The sequence below is a fragment of the Macadamia integrifolia genome, chromosome 11 (assembly GCF_013358625.1).
Source record: "Macadamia integrifolia cultivar HAES 741 chromosome 11, SCU_Mint_v3, whole genome shotgun sequence".
Taxonomy (NCBI): domain Eukaryota; kingdom Viridiplantae; phylum Streptophyta; class Magnoliopsida; order Proteales; family Proteaceae; genus Macadamia; species Macadamia integrifolia.
The window spans coordinates 33,255,072-33,282,458 of record NC_056567.1 but is presented as its reverse complement, the minus strand read 5'-3'; the positions used below and the strand labels follow the sequence as shown (position 1 = coordinate 33,282,458).

At 38.6% G+C, this 27,387-nt stretch overlaps 1 protein-coding gene across 1 annotated transcript; it reads left to right on the top strand.

Moving 5' to 3' along the window:
• The first annotated feature begins 958 nt into the window (after positions 1-958).
• On the top strand, positions 959-26,828 carry LOC122094009 (protein DNA-DAMAGE INDUCIBLE 1). Its single transcript, XM_042664592.1, has 16 exons — positions 959-1,144; positions 1,325-1,357; positions 1,438-1,568; positions 6,364-6,472; positions 13,529-13,645; positions 13,894-13,959; positions 14,852-14,914; positions 15,012-15,056; positions 17,882-17,943; positions 21,379-21,472; positions 23,899-23,991; positions 24,067-24,136; positions 24,347-24,420; positions 24,554-24,605; positions 25,848-25,873; positions 26,521-26,828. Exons 1-16 carry the CDS (start codon positions 1,079-1,081, stop codon positions 26,647-26,649), a joined length of 1,230 nt encoding a protein of 409 aa, XP_042520526.1. The 5' UTR covers positions 959-1,078; the 3' UTR covers positions 26,650-26,828.
• The last annotated feature ends 559 nt before the right edge of the window (positions 26,829-27,387 follow it).

The window sequence follows — 27,387 nt, the reverse complement described above, 5'->3', positions numbered from 1 at the left end:
ACGAGCTTGCAGATGATTGTCACTTTTCTGTTCTCACCTTCCTCTTCCTTTGGCGGCGGCGGCCAGATCAGATGAAGGTGCATAAAAGAGAACAAAATCCTCTTCTCTCCCTGAATGATTGCAGAGGCAATGAACGAGCTTGCGAATGCTCGTCTCTTTTTTGTTCTCACCTTCCTCTTCCTTTGTCGGCGACGGCGAGATCAGATGAAGGTGCATAAAAGAGAACAAAATCACATACCCTGCCAAACTTCTGGCGAGAGCTAACAACAAAGTTAATTGAAAATCAAACTTAATTTGTAGAACACGTACAACCAGAAACAGGAAGGAAGAGAGAGAGAGAGAGAGAGAGAGAGAGAGAGGGAAAGAGTAGCCTCATTGAGAGGAGCTGCCCGAAACGACGATGTCAACGGAGGCACGACGCAAGTCGCAAGGGTTTTGGGTGGTTCTATTAGATACCAAGTAGAGAGAGAGAGGAGACTGTTGAATTTTTTGAAGTCCACGTGTCGATCATCCGCAAGCTCGTTGGCCTGCTTTGCCCCCTTGCAACCTCCATGGGACTACTGTCCTGCCTGTCGAGGCACTTATACTAGTACTCCTTGTATTAAACTATGACGGAATACAAGACATTGTACACCAACATATGTTGGATTGTATATCTAAATCCTTCCAATCGTTAGATGACTCAATGGATGATCCAACAGTTGGAGGGGATCTAGATCCAAAGGGTAGTGGGCTGGGGATACAGTAGGGTAGTGGGCACCCAGCGGTGCTCAGCCTGCTTCCTATATAATATTTTAGCTGACAAGTTATTGGATAATGACGTTACAGAAGTCATTTTAGCTGACAAGTTATTGGATAATGACGTTACAGAAGTTATTTCACCTGATTGGACCGTGATGTCACAGAATTGTTGCTTTGCGTTCATATTGCATTTACATTTATGCCCTAGCGTGCTTGTCTTAACGAGTCAACAAAATTGAATGACTTGCGGAGAAAGGCGGAAGATTAATAATTCCAAGAGTTGTGAATGCCTGAAGACCGCCTGAACTGAATCACTGATTCCATTCAATCCAAGAAGATGAAGATTACTGTAATGACCGCGGACGAACAGTTCATCACATTAGACGTTGATCCAGATGAACTTGTAATCTCAGTTTCTTATTCAGAAACCCTAATTAATTTTGCGCTTTTGATAATGCACATCTATTTTTCGATTTTAGTTCATGAATCTATTCACAATTGAAGTACTTTGCACTTTCGGGGTGTTTCTCCATCCTCATACATCGTGATTTTCATTTTCTTTTGGTGTGATTATTTGTAACAGGTCGAGAACGTGAAAGCGCTGCTTGAAGTGGAGGTGAAACGCAACAATTCCTTATCTTTCCCCTCCTGCTGTGTGTGTCTCTCTTAACTAATCTTTGTTTTTCGTTTTTGTAGACGCGGGTTCCTCTCCAACAGCAGCAGTTGCAACTCAATGGAAGTGAGATAAGGAATTCTGATCGACTGGGCGCCCTTGGTATTAGAGATGGAGATTTGGTAACGATGGTCTCACGTGCTGCCTCGTCCAGGTATTACGTATGCGATCCACTTGCTTTCTAACTGCATATGTATTTCGAGTTGCCGTGAGTCGTGTGACCCTACTCATAGAATAACATTAAGCAGATGGTAGCTTAAGGTGTCCCAAAATTTCAAAATTTGATGTCAACTGGGGTTTGCTTCAAAAATTTCATTGCCGTTGTCGTATCAGCATTTGAAGTCCAATGCTTCAAAATTATATTGTTCTATGTGGACATTTTTTTCTCTATTCAAAGGTAAAATACTTGGGTTAGCCACAACTGCCCAGCGCAGTTGGTGATGTTGTGGTGTGTTGAGCCCACCCCCCTTTCTATAGATTAGGTACCGATCAAAATAAGAAAAGGCTTGCTGTTCATGATTTATGTGATAATATTCTATTCAAGTACTTTCTGGAATGTAGAAACTCCTTGCATTCCTTAATTTTCTGAATTATGGTTTTCATCTTGATCGTTGAACATTCATATTATGGTTGACTCCTGAAGAGATGATATCAAAATTTCATCAATGCTCTTCAAATTAGTCGGGAGAAAGAAATTGAGAAAAGAAGTCATATCATGCAATCAAATATGTACTTAATACTGAATGTTAGACCACAAAGAGAGAGAGAGAGGAGGCTTTATTCTGTTGTTTATTGGCTGTTTCATTTGCATATATTCTTTTTCGTCCATTAGAAATTAAAGGCCAACAGATGCTACCTCTACCTAACTCTTATTCGTCCCCCTGCTTCAGTTTTTTCTAGTTCTGGCTTAGCTGACAATTTGTATACCGCTATCTAAGGTTTGTAGATTACTGACCCTATCGGCTACAGAGTTAATGGAATCCTATGATCAACCTGTCTCAAATACAGATAATTGTATTTTGTGGTTGAATTGTGAACATTATTGTCAGATAGTCCTTCATTGGCCTGTTCTCTAATAGCTTATTTTCATTGTACTGGCATTGGGTTGCCTCCTTTTGTTACTTATGGTCTTGAGCCATGCAGCCACATAGATTGGAAGGGGCTTTGTTGAACTTTTTTGCTATTGTGTTTCCTATGGTTTAATGCTTCATATGCATTGGTAAATTTTGGTTTTGGCACTGTCAAAATACCTAGGCAAATCAATGCAAATAAAAAACTTTGAAAGAGCATCCAATTAATTGATGCTAGACAGGTTTGGGAAATCTAATAGAAATTTAAGGATTGAGAGAATTTGGGTTTGGAAGGTCTACTAACCCAAATTTTACCACATACATGCAGAAAATCAGGGCTAACATTTATGATAGGTCAGTACCTTGCTTTGCTGTAGTGTGAGTTGGATTGATGTGATCAACTGCTAAGTCTCTACCATACACATTAAATGTGTCCTCAGTGCCTCATTGCTGTTAATTGATGAATCCCTAGTGTTTGGGGCTGTAATTTATGCCAAAAGTGGGAAAAACTTGGACTGGTATAAAATTGTTGTAAATCAAGTTTAGGCTAGTGGGGAAAGTTGGATTTCGTGGAGTTTTTAAGTCCAAGATGATGAAGCAAGTCTGGAAATCCACATCAAACCACAAACCAAAACTATTCTAGCCCAAAGAGAAAAGGAATTGGGGAGAGAGAGGGCTGTATCCTATGAGAGAAGAAATTGGTACAAAAAGGGAAGGGGTGGTAGCCAAAGCAAGAAGAAAAAGGGGACAAAAAAGGGGCTTGGGTTTGCACCAACTTGGATTCACTCCAAGATTTGCAAGGAATCATCCATGCTACAGAGCATGGGAGAAGATCTCATAAGTTCCAACATATTGTCACTGGCTTTATCTCAGTCCACACAAGTTAATAAGGGACATCTAGCCTCAATGAACTATGAAGATCAACCTTGGAAACAAAAGGTTTTAGGATTAGTAGATCGAAGATGGAATTTATGATGTGTAATTTTAGTCACACTATGATGGATAATGATATAGTGAAAATTGAGGAGAGAGAGGGACCACAAAGTGACTATTTTTAATATCCGGGGTCAACCATAAATAAAGAAGGGGACATAGAGGATGATGTTTCATTGATAATTAAATTGGGACACACTATGATGGATAATGATATAGTGAAAATTGAGGAGAGAGAGGGACCGCAAAGTGACTATTTTTGATATCCGGGGTCAACCATAATAAAGAAGGGGACATAGAGGATGATGTTTCACTGAGAATTAAATTGGGACACACTATGATGGATAATGATATAGTGAAAATTGAGGGGAGAGAGGGACCGCAAAGTGGCTATTTTTGATATTTGGGATCAACCATAAATAAAGAAGAGGACATAAAAGATGATGTTTTACTGAGAATTAAATTGGGATGGATGAAGTAGAGAGGTGCATTTGGAGTTTTGTGTGACCGACGTATTTATTTAAAGCTTAAGGGAAAATTCTATTAGACCGTTGTACAACCAACTATGATGTATGGGGCGGAATGTTGGGCTGTCAAGAAGTGTCATATAGATAAGCTATGTGTAGGAAAGATGAAGATGTTAAGGTGGATGTGCGACAAGACTAGGAAGGATAAATTAAGGAATGAACATATTAGGCTGAGTTGGGAGTTGCCCCAATTAATGACAAGCTTTGCGAAAGTTGCTTGAGGTGGTATGCCATGTCCAATGTAGGTGTAGATGCCCTAGTACGGAGGAGTGATCTGATTCAGATTGAAGGAACTAGAAGATCTAGTGGCAGACCTGAAATGACCACAAGAGAAATAGTGAGGAATGACATGCATATTCTAGGTCTTGTCCCAAGTATGACCTCTAATATAGCCGATTGGAGGGCAAGGATCCATGTAGCCGACCCAATGTAGTTGACATTTTCCTGACTTGCTGGCGCTGGGCTTCTTTCCCTTTACTTTCATTTTACTCTCATTTCTCCTCCTCCCGTTTCTCCTATCTCGTTTTTTGCTTGGATCCATGTAGCCGACCCCATTAAGTTGGGATAAGGCTGAGTTTATTGTTGTTAGTCTCAACGAAGTGATGTGTGGCTGTGTACGTTTGCATATCCTTTGATTTCCTCATCAAGTTGAATGATGGTTTTTAACAAATAACTATGAGTCATATTCATCTCATCAAATTAACTACAATAAAATAGCATATGCAAACATTTTATTGGGTGGGTGGTCATGTAGTCAAAATGACAGCCTTGGTGCATGCCTAGTTGCCTTGTTAATTAGGATGCAGGATTGTATCATTGCTTAGGTGCATGCTTGAAAACACTGACGGGTTCTCATATATTTTATTTGTGGCTGGTATCCTGATCTAAGGCTCGTTACAAGATGTGTCCAACCCCAATTACAATAAAGCTCCCACCAACCAACCAATCTAAAAGTAGGTACTGGTTGCAAATCTGTTATCAGAATACAAAACCAGCATTACAGCATCCCTGAAAAAGCTTAACAGTCCCCTGTGTGTGCCCACAATCAGTAGGATGAAGACGCTGCAAGAAACAGAAAAATTCCCCAAAGCCGCAGGTCACAAAATTAGGTCAAACATGTTAATTTCAAGAACCACCATTAAACTGAACAGATGGCGCTGCAACTGTGATCGAAGCTGGAGTGTGATGACCTTGTTAAGCTCCAAAAATTGGACCTGATCTAATGACAGGTGGCTGAGATCTGGAGGTTCTTGATCAGGTCATGAAAAAGGATACTTTTGGGAGATTTTTGATAACTCCTAGGTTTGTTCTCAGAAATCCCTCAAAAGTTGGTCGAGTGCACCTTCTGGTGGTCCAAATAAGTCCCTCGAAACTCAGCTTCAATAGGCCAAGGGGCAGGGAGATGTGAAGATAGTTTGCTGCCAAGAATTTCTTCACACCAGGCCCCGCTGCAGGTAAAGGGCTGAATAGCTTCAGTCAAGCTTGATGGTTGATCTTCACAGTGGTTGTAGGCAGCTGCTCTCAATGAAGTCTTTGGAGCCTCAAGAAATAACAAAACTAAGAGAAAACAGAATTAATGGAAGAATGAGAAGGGGGAAGAAGAAGAATGAAGTGGATCAGCCGTCTCCTTGGGCCTCTCACCCTCTCTAACAGGTTTTTGGGCATCTCGCCCCTTCGCTGATTCTCCCAGCCATAGAAGATAACTTCAACTTTTCATTAAGCAAAATCTCTGTAACTTGTACAATCGATTCTGGCCTTTATATAGCTTTGGCCAAAATTACAAAATAGAAAGTCCTATTCTTAGAAACTAAACTGGAAATAGAAACTCTAACAAAGAGGAAAGTTTTGTAATAGAAACTCCTATTTGAGGAAATAGAGACTTCCTAAATTACATTGTTTGGTTGTTAAGACTTAAACAAAGGAATCAAAGTAAAACTAAACTCTCTACCAAGCTGGAATAGATTCTTGCAGTCCAAGTCATCACTGAAAGACAAAAATCAGCCTTGTTGTAGAAATTGATGGAAACATCTGGAGGCTTCTAGAGGGCTGCTTCAACACCCATCGATGGAACTTCACAAGAGACAAAACTGGAGACCCAAAGGCTGCTGGAATTGGAACAAAAATTAGCTAAAAGGCTGCTGGTCCGATGGAACAAAACTGGACCAGAACTGTGCCTTTGTTTTAGCAGCTCGATCTTCATCATATCCTTCTTTTAATATAATTATGAATGCTTGATGCCCATTTAAAGGTTCAGATATGATTCTCCATGCTAACTCAATCCCCCATCCCACAGCTAAACCCATGCTCCCTCAAAAAAAAATCCTCGAGTTCTCTTGCATGAGCTTGAACTTGAAATGGGTCTATTAAAACCTAATCCTGTGCCAGCTTGCTGACTGTTATTTTCTTGAAATTATTTCAGTGCATCTGCCAATGATTTGAGCTTTAACTCGGATGGATCTGCTGTCAATCCTGGAGCCTTCCAGCAGCATGTTCGGAGTGAATCTAATATGATGGCTCAATTGCTTCAGGTAAATAGGGTCGTCCAGCCTTGTGAACATCTTCTTATAAACAAGCCTTGTACTTTTTTTTTTCATGTTCGAAGTGAGTCAAGATTCCAATGCTGCTTTCATGCGAAATTCTTATAAACAAGTCTTGTATTTTATCTTATTCTTTTTATTTTTTATTTTTTTTTATTGGTTGATGTTGTCATCTGTTTAAGGGCTTTCCAAAATCTAGTAATGGTAGCATTAGAAGGAGAACGAAATCTAGCACTGACTAAGGTTTAGAAATGGTATTCTAAACTTACAATTTATGCGTAACCGTTATCATTAGCTAGTTGATCAGCAATATTTCTTGATCATGTTGCAAAAATCCTTGTAGGGCCACATTGTAGCTTGTGTGAGTTTTATGCCATCAATATGCATCCGGTGTGTAGGCTAGTTTCTCCAGTATTGAATTAATACAATCTTGTGTCCCTTAAATTTGAAGCCCATTTTCTGAATTCTGATATCATTAAGAGGAGAAGAGGAGGGCTAGCAGTTTTAGATACATGTGCTTGAAAGTATTTATCGATAGTATTCATGCCAATCTTGTCTTGTTCGCCAAATGGAGAGACAAGAAAGCGATGAAGGGCTTAGAAGCATGGTGCTCACTTCTAAAGTTGTTTTCAAATGAAAATGAGTTATGTTTAGTGCCTCTCCAGAATGCACAGGTCCGTTGCTACTTGGTAGGCATTAACGAACCTTGTTGAGGGGCAGCCTTGTGTGTAACCATTATGGAGATTGAGGGTAGCACACATTCCTTATTTGCCTGAATATAAAAGGCCCCTCCCATTTATCTCATGATTATTAGGAGAGCCTTTAGGAACAAGGATTTAGCACTTGGACTTGGGAATCTTATTATCCATTGCCAATCCTGAGGAACCAGTCGATACTTGCTGGATCAGTGGAGTTTGGGAACAGCAGGGGGCTACCCAGGACTTGTAAAACCAAGTTTTGCGGTATTGCCGAGTCAAGTTGGCATTGTTCTGTAGTGATTTGTAGTTGACTTAGCTGAACTAAAACCATGATTAAAATCCATTTAGAGGTAGAGGGAAATATTGAGGTCTCAAATAATAAGGGAGTTTTGTTACTTTTCTTTGTTACTTAGACTTATGCGTCACTTTTACGGTTTTACCTTTTTTCTTCTTTGTCCTTGCATGGATCCATGTATAAGGTTTTGTGTTTGTTGTGTTAGGAGCCCAATGTCTTAGTTAAGTCTCTAGTAAAGTGCTTCTTTCAATCAGATTATTTTGGGATGGACATGCAATAATGTTGAGCCTTATATCTTCATAGATGAGTGAAGCTGCTAAAGAATTTTCTGTGGAAGGTTCCCAATCAAGGTCAATCTATGAGATTCTAATATGAGGAATAACTCTCAGGGATTTATGGCCATTTAGTTGTCTTGAGCCTAACAAGGATTTTTTTTTTTGGGGGGGGGGTGGGGCTGCGACAAACTTCTTATTGAAGATACCGTGATTCCTGGTATTGTTGATGTACCATGCATATTTTACACGTTCAACTTTCACCAGTTGTATGTGATCTGAGTTGCTATTGGTGCTATATGCTTTGTTCTTTAAAAAGTTTCTTCATTTTTTTTAGATTAGTAACAAGAAAAACTTATGGAAAGACATTAGGGAAAGAGATCACCAAGTCATCTAATCCCTCTTAACTCCTCCATCTTGCTTTCACTGGGTCTTGCCCTCAACTGTGCCATTGATAGAATCCAGCTTTGGGATGACCTACGTCTTACTGCCCCTCAGGCCGGCTCTCTCCCTTGGAGTATGAGAGGTGACTTCAACATCGTTAGAGCTGCCCATGAGAAGCAAAGAGGTTCCCCCATCGATCTCTCTTCTATTGATGCTTTTAACTTGTGCCTTGAGGGCATCTATATGCGTGACCTTAGGTGGTCTGGGACCAAGCCCTCCTGGCATAACAGTAGAAATAACAACAATAGGATTGCTTGCAAACTTGACAGAATCCTTGTCAATGTTCCCTGACTCACCTCTTTCCCATCCTCCCATGCCTCTTGGGTAGTTCCGATCCCAGTCCCATTTCCCTCCTTGTTCACCGCTATATCTCCTTTGGGCACAAGACTTTTTAACCATTTTGACATGTGGGACCTTCATTAGGATTTCCAGACCTTGTAGTGGTGGGATCCTCGTGGACTGGATTGCTCTTGTTTTGCTAGGGAAGCCTGGAATAAGCCGTTTCAAGCCTTCTCTTCCCCCCTCATTACCTTTGCTAGAAAACTCAAACATATCAAAGTTGCCCTCAAGATTTGGAGCATCTCCTCTAGGGTCTTTAATTGCAAAATCAAGTTGACTTCCATCCAAGATAATCTTCAAACTGACCTCCATAACTCCCTCCTTGCCTTTGATGAGCAGGTCACTTCTCTTGACCTCTCCTCTCTGATTGCCTAGGAAGAAAGCTTTTTCAGCAGAAATCCTAGATCAAATGGCTTGAGCTTGGTGACTGCAACTCTGCTTAGTTCCATAGACCCTCAATGCTAGAACCAATCTTAACTCCATCCTTATGCTTACTGCTGGAGATGGATCCCTTCTCTACTCGGATGCCATCAAAGCTGAAGCCTTGAGATACTTCTTTGTTCTGTTCAATCCTCCTCCCTCTCCTATTGCCCCCTACCCCTCGACTTGCTCAGCAAATTCATCCCCCACTATCTCCTTGCCTCGCTCCAAGCTATCCCATCTAAGGATGAGATCTCCATTGCGGTCCTTTCCCATAAAGCAAATATAGCCCCTGGCCTGATGGTTTCAAAATGGGGGTTTTCACCTCTGGTTGGAACATTATCAAGCTTGATCTCTTTAAAGCTATCTGCAGCTTCTTCATCACTCCCTCTCAAGTCTATGGGATAAACCACACTTGTGGCTTATTTCCAAGAAAGGAGCCTCTTCCATGACGAATATCAGGCCGATTTACCTGTGCAATCTCCTCTACAAATTCATTGCTAAGATTATTGCCAACAAGAATCAGCTCGTGGTTGTCTCCCTTGTCAGCCCCAACCAGTCTACCTTCGTTGTAGTCAAAGACATTGTGGATAACTTCATTTTGTTTTAGGAAATTGTTAGAGGTTTTGATAGAAAATCCCACTCTTCTGTTGCCCTCCTTAAAATTGACATCCATAAGCTTTTGACTCTATTAAATGGGACTTCATATCCAAAGTTTTCCATGAGATGTCCTTCCCCCCATCTTCATCAATTGGATCCACTCCTACATCTCTAGCCCCCGCTTCTTTGTTCTAATTAGTGCCAGCCCCACATGATTCTTTCCCTCTTCTGTTGGTATCTACCAGGGTTGCCCCATCTCCCACTTCCTCTTCTCCCTTGCCTTGGAACTCCTTTCTCGTTCCATCTAATCTTTCATGGACCTCCACCTTTTTCTCACTCCCCCAAATGTAAAGCCCTTAAGGTCACTCATCTTGCCTTTGCAGATGATTTCAGGATCTTCACTAAGACTAATTCTCTCTACATTCAATCCATTCTTTCCTCCCTTCGCCTTTCGAAGGCCTTGCTATCCTCCGTACCAACCTGCTCAAATCCCACTCTTCTTGGATGGGGTCTTTGATTCCTTAAAAGCTTCTCTTTGGTCTTTTTGACTCCTCCTTGGGTTACCTTCTTGTCAAATACCTTGGTCTTCTCCTTTCTTCTAGGCTCACTGGCTCACTGTGCATCAATGTACTCCTATTCTAGATCTCATTTGTAAAAAGCTTCAACTCTGGAAAGACAAGCTCTTCTTTTATGCTGGCCGCCTGGTGCTTATTAGATTCGTTCAATCATGTTACATCTATTGATATGGAGTCTTACAATGCCCTCAATCCACCATCAAAGCCCTGGAAACCCTTATGTGCACCTTCCTTGTGAAAGGGGTTGACTCGTCCAGATTCCTCCACCACCTTTGCTGGTCCTCTATTTGTCTTCCTAGCTAGGAAGGTGGGCTTGGCATTCGTACAATCCAAGACGTAAACTCCGCAGGTACCCTTAAGCTTATTTGGAAGTTTGCTTCCAAGCACAAAAAGATTTGGGTCTCGTGGGTCTATTCTTCACTTCTCGACAAAGACTCCTTTTGGACCGTGCCCCTCATTCCGATGCTTTTTGGGTATGGCATAACATCCTCATCCTTCTCCCCACTGCCATCAGTGTGATTCATACCTCTCTCTCTGATGGCCAATCCACCTCCCTTTGGCTTGACATCCTTCCGATGTCCTCACTATGATTGGAGCTAAAGCTGGCTGTTCCTCTAGATTGGATAGAGTCTCAACTGTTGCCTCCATTGACTCGCCAGGTTTTTTCATTTTTAATACGTACCCCCACTCCTTCAGTTTATACTTCATCATTATCCCCCCCCCCCTTTTTTTTTTAATGTCAATCACTTGTCAATTTGTTAAAAAAATGATGACATTCATTTAATTCTTGGAGGCGTCGTCTAGATACACTTCCGATTGCTGACCAACTTCTAAAGAGGTGTCTTCTAGTAGATCACCAATGTTGCTTCTATTAGATTGGTAGGGAAAGTGGGTACCATCTGTTCTTTTAGGGTAGTTTTACCGCTCTACTTTGGGAGAATAATCGGCGTCAGTGTTCTCCTTCCCGTGTCATGGATACCACTCAAGAGGCAAGATGGGTGGCCAAAGACTTCAGAGGATTTGGATCTATTGGTGATGTGGGAAAGTTAGAGTTTTGTGCAACCAATTATCATATTTAGAGGGAGAGGAACATTAGGAGATTCTGCAACAAATCGCGAATGAGACAAATCATGGTTAGTGATATCAAATTCCCCCTCTCTTTCTCCACCTCCTCTCTTAGACATCTGGTCCTCCCTTCTCCCTCCCCCTGGGCCACCGAGGTAGAGGTGACCAAGTCATCTAGTCCCCTTTCCTATAGGCACCTTTAGCTCCTCAACTTGGGATTTCATTCGATCCGACAATCCTCTAGCTTCTTGGCGAAAGATTGTTTTGTTCACCGTTACATCCCTCGTCATAATTTTACTGCTTGGAGAGCCCTCTCCAATGGCCTCCCTACCCAATCCTTCCTCCTTTATTGGCACATTAAGGTCTCCCCTTCTTGCTGTCTTTGCTAGAATGGGATTGAAGATGCTGATAACCTGCTTTTCATCTGTTCCTTCACTTCCACTGTTTGGAAAAGAGTTCTTAGCTCTTGCTGGACTGGCAGGAGATGTATCCTTCCCCTTCATAGGGAATGGATTGGGGTTAATATGACTTTCTCTGGATCTTCCATTTGTGACACTGCTGGTAAGCTTGCCTTTTGCGCCACCATTAACCAGATCTAGATGGAACAAAATCTTTGTAGATGGACTCCCAACTCCCGCTCTTTTGACAAGATTTGGAAATCCACCTACTTTGATGTTAATTCTAAGCTTTACATGCTTCCCCTTGCTCTGTATGTGATTCCCCAAGGAACAAGCTCATTGTTGTTTCTTGGGGTCTTCCTCCCTCCATTCTTTCTCTCCTCCTACTTTAGTTGTTTTCTATTGACTGCCTGTTTTGGCCCTTGATATTTTCTTTTTCCCCCTTGGGGCCTGTATATTCCTTCTTTCTCCTTCTTTGGTAATGAATTTTTTATTCACCATAATATGGAAAGAAAGAGGTAAAATAATTACAAAGGTTAAACTGGATCATTCTGAAGTAAGGAAGAAGTCAGCACCAATGCCTGAAATTTTGAAATAACTTCTACACTTGCTTAGTTAGGTCTGTTTTGGCATTTGGTGAAATGACCCATTTTTCTTCCTTTTGACCTAACATAATCCACCTGTGAGTTTCCATAAGACCTAATAGCGTAAGACTTATGACCAATGACAGACTCTTAGTTTCAACTGTCAACTATGGCAGATGCTTCCCCTTTGTCATTATTGTTTGCTGTCAATTTATGGAATCAAAGATTCACAATCAACGTTGTTATCATTGCTTTCCTTGTGTCCACAATCATCAGATTCAGCTTTACATGCTGATAGGCTGCTCTCTCTCTGTCTCTCTCTCTCTCTCTCTCTTAAACTAATACCTTCATTTGCAGAAAAAAAGGTGTAACTGTTAAGAAGAAAACTACAAATTGGATGTCCTTATCAATCGCTTTTGCTAGCATTAGTGGTGTAATTCAGCAATGCAGAAACTGTAGTTAATGTGCTTAGAACCCCATTATTGGGCCATATCGTTCCACTTTCTTCTGGTTTCTCTCTTCACCTCTTGTATCCGATTCATACTCCAGCAATGTCATCCTTTCAGAGCCCATGATAAACCTCTCATAATTCACACCCCTCGTGGCTGGATTTCTATTTGAGATCAGAATAGCATGTGAGGTAAAGAGGAAATGCACTGGAGGTGATTGTGATATCCACGGATGAATTGCTGGAGGAGCCAGTGATGATTGTGGTAGCTTTGGTGAAGAGGGTTAGAGCAATGGCCTTAGCAATGCATACATTTTTATTTCTTGATCCTTTATGTGTTGTCTCTGATTTGGTTGATTTTAGAGAGAGGAAAGGGAGATAATTTATAGTGCCCTTATCTCTAAAGTTAAGGCACAGGTAATTAGTTAATGTGTGGGGATATCTTTTTGTCCAGAATTTAGGGGATGGTGTTAACTTCCTTCTTGATGGGAGGTGTAGTAATTAGTCTATTTATCTAGTGCTGCTTCAGTTTGATGGCATATTATCTTCCTTTGCCTGAGCACAGTCTACCATATCCCCTATGTCAACCACTTCACCACTGTAATTGTCATAGTCAATTAGCATATATTTTTCTTCTAGTCATCAGCAACACCACCTTTATTATTAGCTTTATTGCTGCTGTTACCTTATCTATTGTGCAATTGAAAGTAATACTGAGTTTCTTGCTATTCAAAAGTAGAGTGGCTATTTTTCATCATAGATGTTCACATGAATTAAGTTAATTGTATTCTAATGCTGATAATTGCTTTATGTTGAAGTTATGACTTGTCATCTTTCTATTTCCTTTTTCTTTTTTAATTTATGACTGATGAGTTTCTTGGACATCATTGGTGGTTATTAAACCTGCAGTCAGATCCTGAACTTGCACAAGGAATACTTGGAAATGATCTCAATAGGCTTCAGGACCTGTTGCGTGAGCGTCACCGTCAAAGGTCTGAATTAAGGCGTCGGCAAGAAGAGGAACTTGTGAGAATTATCTCTCTCTCTACTGATTGATAATTTCTTTCTTTATGAGTTCATTATGTGTGTTGTCATGTTTGTCTCTTGAAATTGTAGCTCAGACTATGTGCAAAAATATTTAGCAAAGTCTAAAGTTCTGTTAATCAGTTTTATTACCTTAAGCTTCAAGTGGAATGTGCTTGGTCTTATCATTTTAAAATATTGCATTGTTAGACAGAATAACTGAGACTACGCATTGAATTTGTGTTCTTTAGGCGCTTTTGTATGCAGATCCCTTTGATGTGGAATCACAGAAGAAAATTGAAGCTGCCATCCACCAGGTCAGTTCCTTCTTCTTGTGGTTTTATTTAGTTATGGGCTGAATTTTTTCAGAGATTTTGGATAGGCAGGGACTGGGAATTGAGAAATTGTGAAGACGACTCTGATACAGATATTTTTCTTTCAGTTTTCCTGTGAAGCAGTTAGATCTTTGATTTTACTAAGAAGGATGTTCTCGTTTTAGTGATAAGAATCCGTACCCTGGAAGTGATAAAAAATTTCTTCTTATCACATATTAATGGTTGCCATATAAGAAAAGGAACTTGTAAAGCATACTTTGGATTGGCTTAGAGCATCTCTTTGTTTCTCTTCATCCCAAACTCGGTATAAAAGCTTCCAGATTTCTTATTAGCCCTTTATATTTAAATTGCAGCAGGATCTCTAGTAATTGATGTATAATGCTTTATAGATGTCAAAGTTAATAATCTCTTAGTTTATATAATAAGCATGCTTACCAATAGTATAATTAAAACACCGACAGTATGTTATAAAAGAAACCAACCCTTCCGAGGGTAAAAGCAAAACCTCAGATCCTAAATTTGACATTTGTTAGTTGTTAAGGCCCATCTAAAGTGTTGGCTCCAGGCATGGCTGATTGGAGGAGACTTGGACACTGTTCATTCACTGGGATGGCTTAAAATATGGATGTTTTGGATTGATGACTAGGATGCAGTAGGTCTGGACTTGTCAGTACTTGTGCTTCATATTCAGTGTGTACCAGTGGGTACGGAGAATCCTGTGATGGTCCTGGAAACTGGAAACCAGGACCATAGTTTTCACATTTTTCTTACATGCAAACTTTTGCTACTGTAGATTATTGAAAGTTCGGCTATCAACTTTCGCTTTTGCTCTTTTTATATGTTTTTCTTCTGGGTCTCATTACCTGGATTGCAGAAAGGAATTGATGAGAACTGGGCAGCAGCACTGGAACACAATCCAGAAGCTTTTGCAAGAGTGGTATGTGTTATACATTTTCATACACATGTACTGTGATTTTTCTTCTCTCTCTCTAAGATCTATGCGTGACTTCGTATTTTTTCATTTGATTTTTCAGGTAATGTTGTATGTAGACATGGAAGTCAATGGTGTGCCTTTGAAGGTAGTAACAAGTTATGATAACCAACGCTTGCCAGCATTGTCTATCTCATTGTTCTTTTCTCCTTACCTCCAAATATTGTTCATATGATGAGCGAGTGCTAAAGGCATACAGCTTTTTGTGTTTCTATTTGGTTGTGTAATTCCATTTATTATTTCAGCATTTCCCTTCGTGTAGTGTCTTTCTGATGCAGTTGCACGACGGATTTAGGAAAAAAAAATCTTTGATTTGATTTTCTTTTGTTTTAGAAACAATTTCTTTGAAATTAGTTAGTTTCTAATTTTAGATTAGTTTCCATTTTAAGTTAGTTGCCATTAATTTTTGATTTTTTCTTTATATTGGACATGTAATCAATGGAGAAATTTCAGTTTTAGAATTTTGGAGAATTAGAACTTGATGATTTTTTTTTTTGGGTGAGAACCATGAATATGGCTGCCGGTGATTCTTTTTTTCTCCCTTTCTAATAATTTCTCTCTGTCTCTTATTTTCCCTTCTCTTCTTCTTCCTTATATTCTTCATCTTCCTCTTTATTATTTTGGTTTCCTTCGCTTCCCTTTCTCAGGCTTATGAGAAGTGTTGCTGAACCAATAAATCCCATCGATTGCATCTGGGATTTGGATCGAAGGTTTGGGTGCCATATGCGAACCAAACCCTTGCTCTATCCTTCAAAGCCCTCTTCCATAGTGAGCAGATCATACCTGCAACTAATGCTGGTTCTGAGTTTCAGACTCAATACTCCATGTATTGCTTGAATCTGTGAACTATACTGGTTAGGGTTGATCCAGCAAGTTTAGGTGACAGTAAATCTGGAATTTCTGAACTGTTGAAGGAGATTCCTGTGGCTGAAGCTTGATTCCTTTCTCTGGTGCCCAACGTGAACCCTTGGCTGTTGTGAGGTCGGAGAACACATCAAAAGTAGTTTATTTCCTTCTTTCTGTTAAATCCCAGAATTACCCCTATTTTTTCCTCTTTTCTTCCAACCTTTTGTCTTAATTTTTCTTCCTAGTTTACCCCTCCACCAAATCTTGGCTTTCTATTTACTATCTACCCATTATTACAAGTTTTCCATTCGTTTATAATTTCCATCTAATTACAGAATTGCCACTCTCCTTTTTAGCTTTTGTTTATTTACAATACTGCCATTACTCCTTAGATTTTGAATTTACTACTTTATTGTGGTCCCTAAGCGATCCGACTCCCTCGGATCTGCATCACTTTCTGTTTTGATACGTTAACCTTGTCCACTAGGGGACATCCGAAAATATTGTTTTAATAGAATTGCATATATATCTTGATTTGGTCGATTCAATTGAATTCTTGTCATGCAAACTTCATAAGGTCAACCTTAAAATTTGGACTCTACTAACTTTCTCATGACTTGATGACAACCTTGTCTTAGTAATTGTTGGACATTTTTTCTCTAATCTCTTCGCTACTAAGGGAAGAAACTAAAACATTACAAAGGTTAATGGACTTGTCCTTGCGACGAACTCATGCTCTCTTGCCGGCACACATGAGTGTTCAATTGTTCAGGTGAGAAGCCAATGTTCAATGTTCATCTGCTTCTGATGATCTTTTCATGATTTTGAGCTTGGAAATCCAATTTTTTATCTTTGATTTTAGGGTTTTTTTAATCCATGACGGTTTGTTACTCTGTTTCGTGTGTTTTCTTCTTCTTTTGCTTGAGTAAATGTGAGGTGGCTTCTTGTTTAGTGGTCGAGGTTTTGGGTAGAGATTGAGCTTGTACTGTTTCAGATTTTTTTTTTTTGGTATCAGTATCAGGACAGTTAGCGTCCCACTCGAACTCAACCTCTAGAGTCATACTCACACTCAACAACCTCCTACATTGTAGGCATTTTCAGTGAGCACAAACTCTAGAGACTACTTGCAGTCCAAGACTACCTCATGAGACAACAGAGTTGGAATAGGACTCTCACATGTGATAATAGACTTTCTGTCCATTACTCACATATGTTAACAGAGTCCTACCCTATTACTATTAGAGTTTGAGTCTCCCACATGTGATCATAGAGTTTGTCTATAACTCAATAACTGTAATCTCTATATAAGAGCACCATTGTACACTCATGTGATTGAGAACCCCACAACCATCTCAAAGGTCAAATTTCAAACTGAAATTTGTTAGTGAGTTTAAAGTTTCATAAATCTAGTAGCATTTCTGTAATTTTATGTCACTTTGAATTCACTTTTATGGCCTTCCCCTTAGGCCCCGTTTGTTTGATGGATAAAAAAGGGTAGGAAACTTGTGAGGATGGGTCCCATATGTTGTGGGTTGGGTTGATAAGGAAAGGGGAGGGAAGGAAATAATGGAATATGTAATTTTTAATGGGGTGGAATTTGGTGGGAGAAAGAGAAAATGGAGGTGGGGTTGGATTCTATAGGAAGGAGAGGAAATAGGAGGAGGAGGGGGAGAGACTGAAAATCAATTCCCCATGAATAGTGCTAAAGTCCTTCCAAGTACCAGATTGGTAGGACTTCGAAAGTGAGGGGTGGGAAAAAGTTGAGTGTCACATCAGCAGACAACAATAATTGCATTTAATTAATTTTTGTGGTAGTTTGTGGGAAACAAGTACAAGTTTCCCACCTCTTTTTACATTTTCCACTTTTCTCCATCAAACAAAATTGGCCTTACTTGTTTTGAGCTGAAACATGACCATCGAGATTAGTGTGGAATTCTCTATCACATGGACCCTTAGGTTTGCCACATGGCAAGCTGGTGGTGAGGGTGAAGGTCACCACCCTTTCCAATGTTTAACTACACATAACAAGAAAGATATGCATTTAGTTTCTGCTTCCTGTTGTTTCAGGCATTTGTTGATAGTGGAGCGCAGTCAACAATAATATCCAAAGCTTGTGCTGAGCGCTGTGGGTATGTTCTTTTGTATTTGAACTTTCTACTCAAGGGTGTCTTGCTCTGTGCTGCTGTGCATCTTTTACTACCATATATATGCATTTCCAAATAAAGTTGATTAATTGGTGGTATATGATCTGTTACTTTGATAATTATCTCATTGATATTGCTTTTATCATGATTTTTGAGCTGGGATACCTCAGAAAACATGGTCCAAGTAATACAAGTTCTGAAAGACATCTTCTTGGGACATCAAAAAGCCTTATAATTTTGTTCCTTAACAGTAGATGACATAGTTGCCAAGGTGTCACCTAGGCAACAAGGGGTCAACGGTTGCCTTTTAGGGCCCGTTTGATAACGTTTCAAGAAACGCGTTTCTGCCGTTTCTGTTTCCAGAAACGCAGAAACGGAGCAAAAAGCGTTTGATAAAACTGTTTCGTTTCACTTATTTTTAGAAATAGAAATAGAAATTTTTACTTATTTATGGTTCAAGAAACGACCTAGGCGAAACAAGTTCAACTTGTTTCGCCGTTTCTAGAAACGACTTGTGGCAATTCTTTCATTGGTTACCATCGACTTCTAAAAACATGACTTATCAAACACCTTCAATTCCGTTTCTGTTTCTAGAAACGGAAATTTATGTTTCTGCCGTTTCTTGAAACAGAAACAGCAGAAACGTTATCAAACGGGCCCTTAGTCATGGTGCGTAGACCAGAAAAAAGGGGAAAAGGTGTGGGAAGGATAGAAGAAGAGGAAGAGTAGGAAGGAGGAGAGGAAGAGGAAGGGTACCTACCTGTTCTAGCTGCCTCTCTGGCATCTGATCCGTCTTCCAGCTTTTGCGTCATTGTCTGAGGCATCGAGTAGAGGAAGGAGGCACTGATTCTTCGTATTCTATGAGTGAATATTATTTCCTTCCTTACAACAAAAGTTTAAAGGAATACTTTTTTCATGTTATGCATTACCTGCTTGTATTTAGTAAATGAATTCTTCATTCCAATAAGCCCCTTCAAAATTATAGGTTAGAAAGAAATTTATGTATTGACACCTAAGCACCACATCTTTTATACCACGGCTTGATCATAGTAGTGCTCACCTAGGCACCAAGTGATGCAGGATCGATCAGATCTGATGGATCTGATTGTCCTGCAAGTAATGGGCTCAATTATGGGATGGAAGAGGCCCTGATCTCTCTAGGCCAGATCTGATCTTAACAGTCAGATCTTAAGCAAATAAATATCATATCTGAATTGATTTTCAGAACAAAAAATCAAAAGGGCATACCCGTTGCACGAGGCTCCTGCATGTGAGAGATCTTTTTTTTTTTTTTGAGGGGGGGCAAAAATATGCAACCTTATCCCGAGAATGTCAAGAGGCTGTTTTGACCACTTGACCACCAGGTCGCAACATTCGTACCTTACCATTGGACCAAGCATGCACATTTTTCAAAAAAAAAATCAGTGATGAAATAATCTATTCTTTGAATTTGATTAGGTGGAATGGAGGAAAAAGAAAGGGTGGTTGATGGTAGCGGAATAAGGGGGTACCAATTTGAAATTTGGAAAGATAAGATAGGAAAGAAGTAGGTTGCGATGGGAGGGAGCAGGGTAATATCATGAGAGAGGAAAAGAGAGAAGCTTTCCTAAAAACATGTATCTAAAGTTGAATACAAATCAAGAAAGAGTGAGATAAGATAGCCATGCAAGAGAGAGAAATTAGGGAAGTGAAAAATGAGAAAAATATGAGAGGAGAAATAAAATTAAAGAAATAATGAGAGAAAAGAATAGAGGGATGTGAGGGAACCAGTTCATGCGAGAAGGGAAAACAAGTGGGAGCAATAAGAAAAAGCAGTGAAGGAAAAGAAGGGAGAGGGCCAACATGTGCAGGAGAGAGAATACTCTCCAAAAAACCAAACTGGATCATTTCATTAAAACCATAAATCATAGGGGGGTTGGTTATATGTAGAAACACAAAAGAGTTGTAGACTCCATTAAGGATGCTTGGCACTCTCTTACTCTAGATAAACAATCAAAATTAATAAAACTCTTACTAGCCTACAATAACGAACAATAGGACTCTTGTATAGCTAAGATAAACCTGGACTCATGACATGGATCTATTAATAAAATTAATAATTTTCATGCATTCCCTTGATCCCCATTATTGGGTTTTATAATACATCCAATTACAATGATAAAATCCAAAAACTGAGGCACAACCCAAACCTATTCTAAAATCTGGCCCAGATTTAAACCGGGCTTGTATTACCAAAGCACCTGGCCATCACCTTTGTGCCATAATGACTACAGTTGATGAAGGGAGCTATAGTGGTTACAAACATGATTGTGTTGTGCCATTAGGCCAGTTTCTGGTAGGTGTTTTGGCCTTCCAAGGCATGTCCTTTCAACAAGGCATAACTTAAGTGTATAGTGAAGATAAAGTTTCACACAACGGCATGTTGCTGTGGTAGTGATTTGAGCGAAGTAAAAAACCTTGTGGACCTGTTGGACACAGACCAACGATTGGAGTTTTCTCAAACAGTCATGACTTATTTCTTTTCTAGCTTTTGTTCTTGTAATAAAATCATAAAGTTTCACTCAATGGCATGTTGCTGTGGTAGTGATTTGAGTGAAATAAAAAAAAACTTATGGACTTGTTGGACACAGACCAACGATTGGAGTTTTCTCAAACAACCATGACTAATTTCTTTTCTACCTTTTGTTATTGTAATAGAATCTTTGTTATGTATAGAAAAAATCACAGTGACTTATCATTCGTACATAATAATCACTCCGTGTACAAGTGACAGAACCATAAACCATTCAAAAAAATCAGAATAAAAAAATGACCACGTTTTAGGAATCCTTACTTCTTAATCCTTAGACTTGAATCATATAATGACCCAAAAATGAAAAATGAAATATACACCATCATCATCATCGTCAAATTGTTCGTTTCTTCTGGTGCCTTGTTGAAGTCCTCATAACCACATCCTACATTTTCCACCAAAAAAGAAGAAACATATTCTTCCTCTTATACGTTTGTTTTATTATTGTTCTACATCAAAAGTGTTTCTTCAAAACTATTAGGGTATAAAATGGGTTGGGCGCATGTCAATAGATATCCAAGTTTAGATCTGATTTTCTGCTTACAGATCCAAGTATAGATTCAAATCATAATCGGTCCATAGGTTGATGGCCCCTCAATATGGATTGGATTCACATTGTATTTGGATTTTTTCGATTATTCTTAATTTATCCTTATATAACTTGTGCATAACCTTAATTTGGAATCGGACCTGACCTTGGGATCCATGCTGGCTGGAAATGGAACTGAAATTTACTTCTACTTGTTACTTTTGATGATAAAGATGAGTGCCTCGTGTTAGGTGTTATTATTACATTGAAATGCTTTCCTTGCATGCTGCTTTTTGGTTGATCTCCTTTTCTTTCTCAGATTGCTAAGACTTCTAGATCAACGTTATAAGGGCATTGCTCATGGGGTTGGCCAGTCGGAGATACTGGGTCGGATACATGTCGCACCAATCAAGGTAATCCTTCTTTCTAGCCCTCAAGTCTAACCACCCCATTGCTATTTATTGCCCTTTAGAGGGTTTTCTCTCTCTCTCTCTCTCTTTTGCTCTGTGCAATGTAGCCCACTAGTATCCTAATTTCCAAATAAGAAGTAAAGGAATTCTACCACTGCTGGTACAAAGGACCGAATGAGGAGAATAAATGGGCAACAAAACAATAAACAAATCAGAAAATTATAAGAGATTGATTTGGGAATTTTGTTGTATTACTTAGAAAAAAAGTAATAGAGATTGAATTAGGAATTATATAGGAGGCAACCCGATATCCTGTTTGAGTGCTTATCAGGGATGGTTGAACTTTGCAGCACACTGAATCTGATTTCTCGGATCAGATAATTTTGACTAGGACTCCTACATAAAAAACAAGTACTTAACTTCTAGAAGGCTTAACCAACTAGACTTCCTGACATTACATGGGTTTCTAATCCAAAGTTCTTTTATGACTAAAGAGTGGCCCTCACTTACATAATCTCACATACAAATTTAAACACCACATGGACTTATAAATTAGGCCCATTAGTATGATACTCATGAAAATAAGAGGCACAACCTTTAACTATGAGTAACTAGCTCAATGCTCATTTCAGCCCAACCACCAATATGGACTCTTATATGAGCCAAGTATAGCCTTGGAATTTGGACTCAATTTCTTCCTGGGCTTGGGTTTCCATAGCCTAGCAAATTTATCCATCCACTGGATAGCTGCCTGCACCACTCTATCTCCCACATGCATCTATGATGCTAATTATTTGCAGTTCCTCGGCTTCTATTCTTGAGATGCTGATTTAAAATTTCACGTTGCTTTTCAGTTTAATCACAGAGTCTGCAACAGTATGACAGTACAAATGTTCTTATGGTTGAATCATTCTTCTTCTTCCTCCCTTTCTAGTACACTCTTAGTTCTCTCCTCATAATATGTTCTATGTTTTTTTTTTTTTTTTTTTTTACACTTTCCCTACCTCTAGTAACGTGACAAATCTAGCACATTTAATCAATTCCTCATATGAAAAACTAATGTTTTTCCACCACTCTTCCCTGTCCCTTGATCTTCAACACTGTATGTTATCCCATCAGGATAGTGCATGGAAACTCCTAATTCATATCTAGTTTTGCTAGCATCTTTGGATATTTTGTCTTAGTTATCTGGTGGGGTATCTCCACATTCCTTGGGCATTACCATAAGTAGCTGAAATCTTCTACTCCTATACATAGTTATTTAATTTAGATTCAGGAAATATTTGGAATAATTTGTTTAATTAATTCAATGATTCGATCAAAATATTGGTAAAAAAAGCAGGGATGACAAAATGCAGGTTCGGATTCGGGAATTATTCATTTACTAAAAAAAAAGGGGGACAAAAAATTTGGATGTCATTTTTAATATTTGTAGTCCTTGTATCATACTATTTATCAAGTATCATATGTATGTAATTTACAAATGATATAAAAATTAAAATTTTAAGATAAAAAATATTATATTTAGCTTTGTTTTTTTTTGTCTAAATTCATTTCCTATTACTCAAATAATTGAATTAGAGAGAGAGATTGAGGACAAATCTAGCTGGATCCACGTCACCCGCCCTGCATTTTCACCTTAAAGACGAGAGAGAGAAAGAGAGTAACGGCTGGAAAATTTAGTCAAATCAAAATGAGGTGAGAGAAATTTTTTTTTAGTAGAAGGGTGAGAGATTACCTCAGGAAAGATAAGCTTTGTCGGAGTTTATTAAAAACAAGAAGAAAGGTAACATTGAGGTGATAAATGCATAGTAATCACACTATTTCGACGGCTTATTCAAGATGAAATGTTTGTTCTTTTTTTTCCTTTAAATAATACCCAAGTATTCAGATAAAATTCGGTTCGACCTAATTATTTGCGACTTTTAAAAAATTCTTTAAAGGTGCGACTTTTTTTTTGAATTTTTTCATTTGATTCGGAAACCGAATTATTCGTAAAATTCAGATTCGGCCGAATTATTCGGCGAATTAAATAACTAGGCTCCTATATCCCTAGAAAATGGTGCATTGACATTTGCTCTAGGCTCTATGTTGGAACTAATATGGGAGAGTGTTCACTTATAAATTCAATGAGTTTAAGGTGGAGGGAAGAAGGATTAAAGAATTGTTGGGCCATTTAGCTTTGAAGCCTCAGAGCTGAGGTAGTCTGCGTATGTAATCCAATTGGATTACTGTGGTGGAATTCTTTACTTTTGTCGGTGGAGTATTTTTCCCTCATTGTGTATCTCCTGTCTTTGCGGTTAGGTTTTGTAGGTGCAGCTGTACGCTTGTGTATACCTTTACTTCTTGAAACAATATACTCATTTACTTTCCAATAAAAAAGAAAATGTCTTTGACCATTGCTTTTTTTTTTTTTCTTTCTGCCATAGATTGGGAATATATTTTATCCTTGCTCCTTTATGGTGTTGGATGCTCCCAATATGGAATTTCTTTTTGGGCTTGATATGCTCCGTAAACATCAGGTACATTCTCTCTATATCTGATTTCTGATTTCTGTTCAATCATGCCTCAGTTTCTAACCTGGCAACTGGATGCAGTGCATAATTGATTTAAAGGAGAATGTCTTAAGAGTTGGTGGAGGAGAGGTTTCAGCTCCATTTTTGCAAGGTTAATCATTTATTCCTTACATTCATTTCTATTTGATAGTTGTTCGTTACCGCACTCAGTTTCTTCCATGTATGTTCGAGTTGGCTTGTATTCTGTTCTACTCAACATTCCCACGTTCCTCATATTTTATGTTTCACTCTTTTCCAGAAATATATATATATATATATATATATATATAACACATATCTGAAAGCCTCTGTCTGTTTTCAGAGAAGGACATCCCAACGCATTTTCTAGATGAAGAGAGGTTATCCAAGCAAGCTTCTGGTTCAGGATCTGTTCCAGTAAGTAAAATATTTGCATACTGTACTGTAGAAGAGATGATGTTTTAATTATGCATAGGTGATGATTAATGTTTTTTGATATAAGGTTTGTTGGGCTATTTGTGAATTTGGTTTGGTTACTTGTGTTATTCAGGAATCTTTAACAAACCAGAAGAACGATAACTTGTCCACTGGAGGCCGGTCAGGTTAGATTTGATATTTGGATAGCCCTCATGCTTTTTGCCTCTTGGGTTCATTTTAACCCAATTTAATTCCTCTTTCATATTTTCTTTAGACTGCCTGCTAATCCTTTTGTTGGATTTAATTGTCCAGGGCCAAAATTAATTTCATGATCTGTGGGTAGAGATGTCAAATACTGGATTTTAATCTGGGTCAAATGCATATTCAGTTCGGTTATGTAGGATATGCTTTTATTGGATCCAGTCTGTAAATATTATTGACATATATACCTTTCGATAATGTATATTATAAGATTATAGATAAGACTCGAGGCATATCCAATATGTTTAGTTATAAAAGTATTAAGGCTTGCTGTGTTTAATAGGGGCTTCGGCGCAATGGTAAGGTTGCCCCATTGCGACCTAGTGGTCACCGGTTTGATTCGGGACACAACCTCTTTGCGAAGCAGGGGTAAGGCTGCTTACTTTATGACCCTCCTCAGACCCTGCTGTGGCGGGAGCCTTGTTCACTGGGTACACCACTTTGTATTTAGTAGGGACTGTCATATGGTACAATTAATAATAAGGCTTGGGCTGCCAGTGTGAAGAAGTGTATTTGAGTCTGAGAGCAGCCACTTCATGCGAAAATGGTACATTGAGGACAGGCTCCAATCCACCCCTCCCAGGACCCTGTGAAAGAGGGACTTGCATGAGTTACGGGCATCTTAAGGCTTTATATGTTTAATAGAGAAATTGTTAAGTTTTATATGTAGAAAGTATATTATTAGGGGGATTATGTATTTTTCAAAGTATAAGGAGGGTATATCACTAGCTTATGCAAATTAAACTTTTAAGATGGGTAGGAACTAGTAGTTTTCTGCCCGTTATGATATTAATTCAGATTCCTGATATTCAGATACTTAAAAACATTTTTCAGTGGGGATCTGCCTATCTATCCATTCCATAACCAGTTTGTGTACGGCCTTGGCTATGGTCTACAGTGTTTTACAGTTTAATTTAATTTTGCAGATTCTCTAATCCTAGTTACACAAACTATGTGACCATGGGCAATAGTTTGTTGGTTGCCCAACTCTAACACTATTAAAGCACTACAGATTGTAAGATTTGTAGATGCCTTTGTAGGGTGGCCCATGGACTACTTTTTTATTTGTCTTTAACCTTTGTTGTTACATCACTATGTTCTTTCTTCTGCATCTGCACATGTTCTCTTTATATTCTGCTAGTAACATTGCCAAACCGTGCCCACAGGAGCTACGCGTGGTGACACAACCCAGGTAAAATACTGCTACTGTCCATTGTTTTAGCTTCAGTAATTTCCTTAGGCTGCATGTGGGAATTATCTTCAGCCAAAATATTTTGCTGTGCTTTTTATGTGGAATTCGATGTACAAATCATCATCCACAATGTAGTTGTCACAAATAAATTTAGTGAACATCATTTTATGACTTTGAATTAAGAAGTCACTCCATATGATTTGGACATTCTCATTTGAAGTGTAGGTAGCTTCGCCTATATTCTGCGCCTATGGTAAGGGTAGCTGTTCAGAAATGATTCTGACAAATATCTGGACCTTTTTCGGGCTACTGGCTCCCCTGCTTTGTGTTAAGATCGTCTTTCAACAGCTACCCTTCATACCACAACGTTTGGTGTCAATGATAACATGTGAATGACCATGATTTTACAATTTTCAATTGCCAGTGGCCACCTTTGGTGCAATCATTCTCAATGCAATGACATGGGGATTCTCATTTTAACATTTCTACTTTAACTGAAAAGAAGTCAGGGTTTTATGATTCTCCACAGTGAAAAATTGGTTGAATTGATGGTCCGTCTAAACTGTGGACAGAAGATGTAATTTTCTTCGGTTGTTTCCTCATCTGTTCTCATTCTTTTTATATACTGATATTATAAGTGGCTACAGGATCCTAATTTTGAAGCCAAAGTTTCCAAACTTGTTGAACTTGGATTTGGAAGAGATGCAGTAATACAAGCTCTCAAGTTTTTTGATGGCAATGAAGAACAGGCAGCTGGTTATCTATTTGGAGGTTGAAGATGGTTTAGCTCATGTTCATTTTAATTATTTTTAATTGTTTCCTGTGGAAATATTGTGATTTTACTTCAAATTCTCAATTGTAAGGATTCTCGTCAAACTTCAAAGTTATTCTCTGTATCAATCAGGAGTCCTGAAAACTAATACCAAATTAGATAAATTATATTGAATTCAGTTTACTGGTAGGTCTTCAGTAGTACAGATAAAAACCCCCGCCCTTCTATAACTGAAGGTACGATCTGCCCCCTTCAAATTCTTCTCTATGTTTAAGAAGAGCAACTCTCTCTTGAAAACTTTAGTGTTTGGAAGTAATAATTTGATTAAGGCGCCATTTGGTTGCAATGAGAATTTAAAGGGAAGGGAGGTGAAATTTTCATACTTTAAAAAGAAATGTTTATAATCATTATCCATGTGATTTTTAACTTCAAATCATTCCATATTTGGTTATAAAATTTCACTTTATTTTTCATCCAAAACCCTTTGTTATAATATGTAAATTAAAAATTACATGTAAAATATATTATTATTGAATATGATTAAAAAAATTAAATAGTTTATACAATCATATGGGGTAATGATTATAAATATTTCTTTTTTAAGTTTGGAAATTTCACTTATTTCTTTTAATTCCCCTTATAACCAAACATAGCTTAAAGATGAAAAATTTTAGACTTGAAAGTCCTTCCATTGTTGTTGTGTATAGAGAGAGTTCCTTTTAAAGCAAACGTTGGACTCATT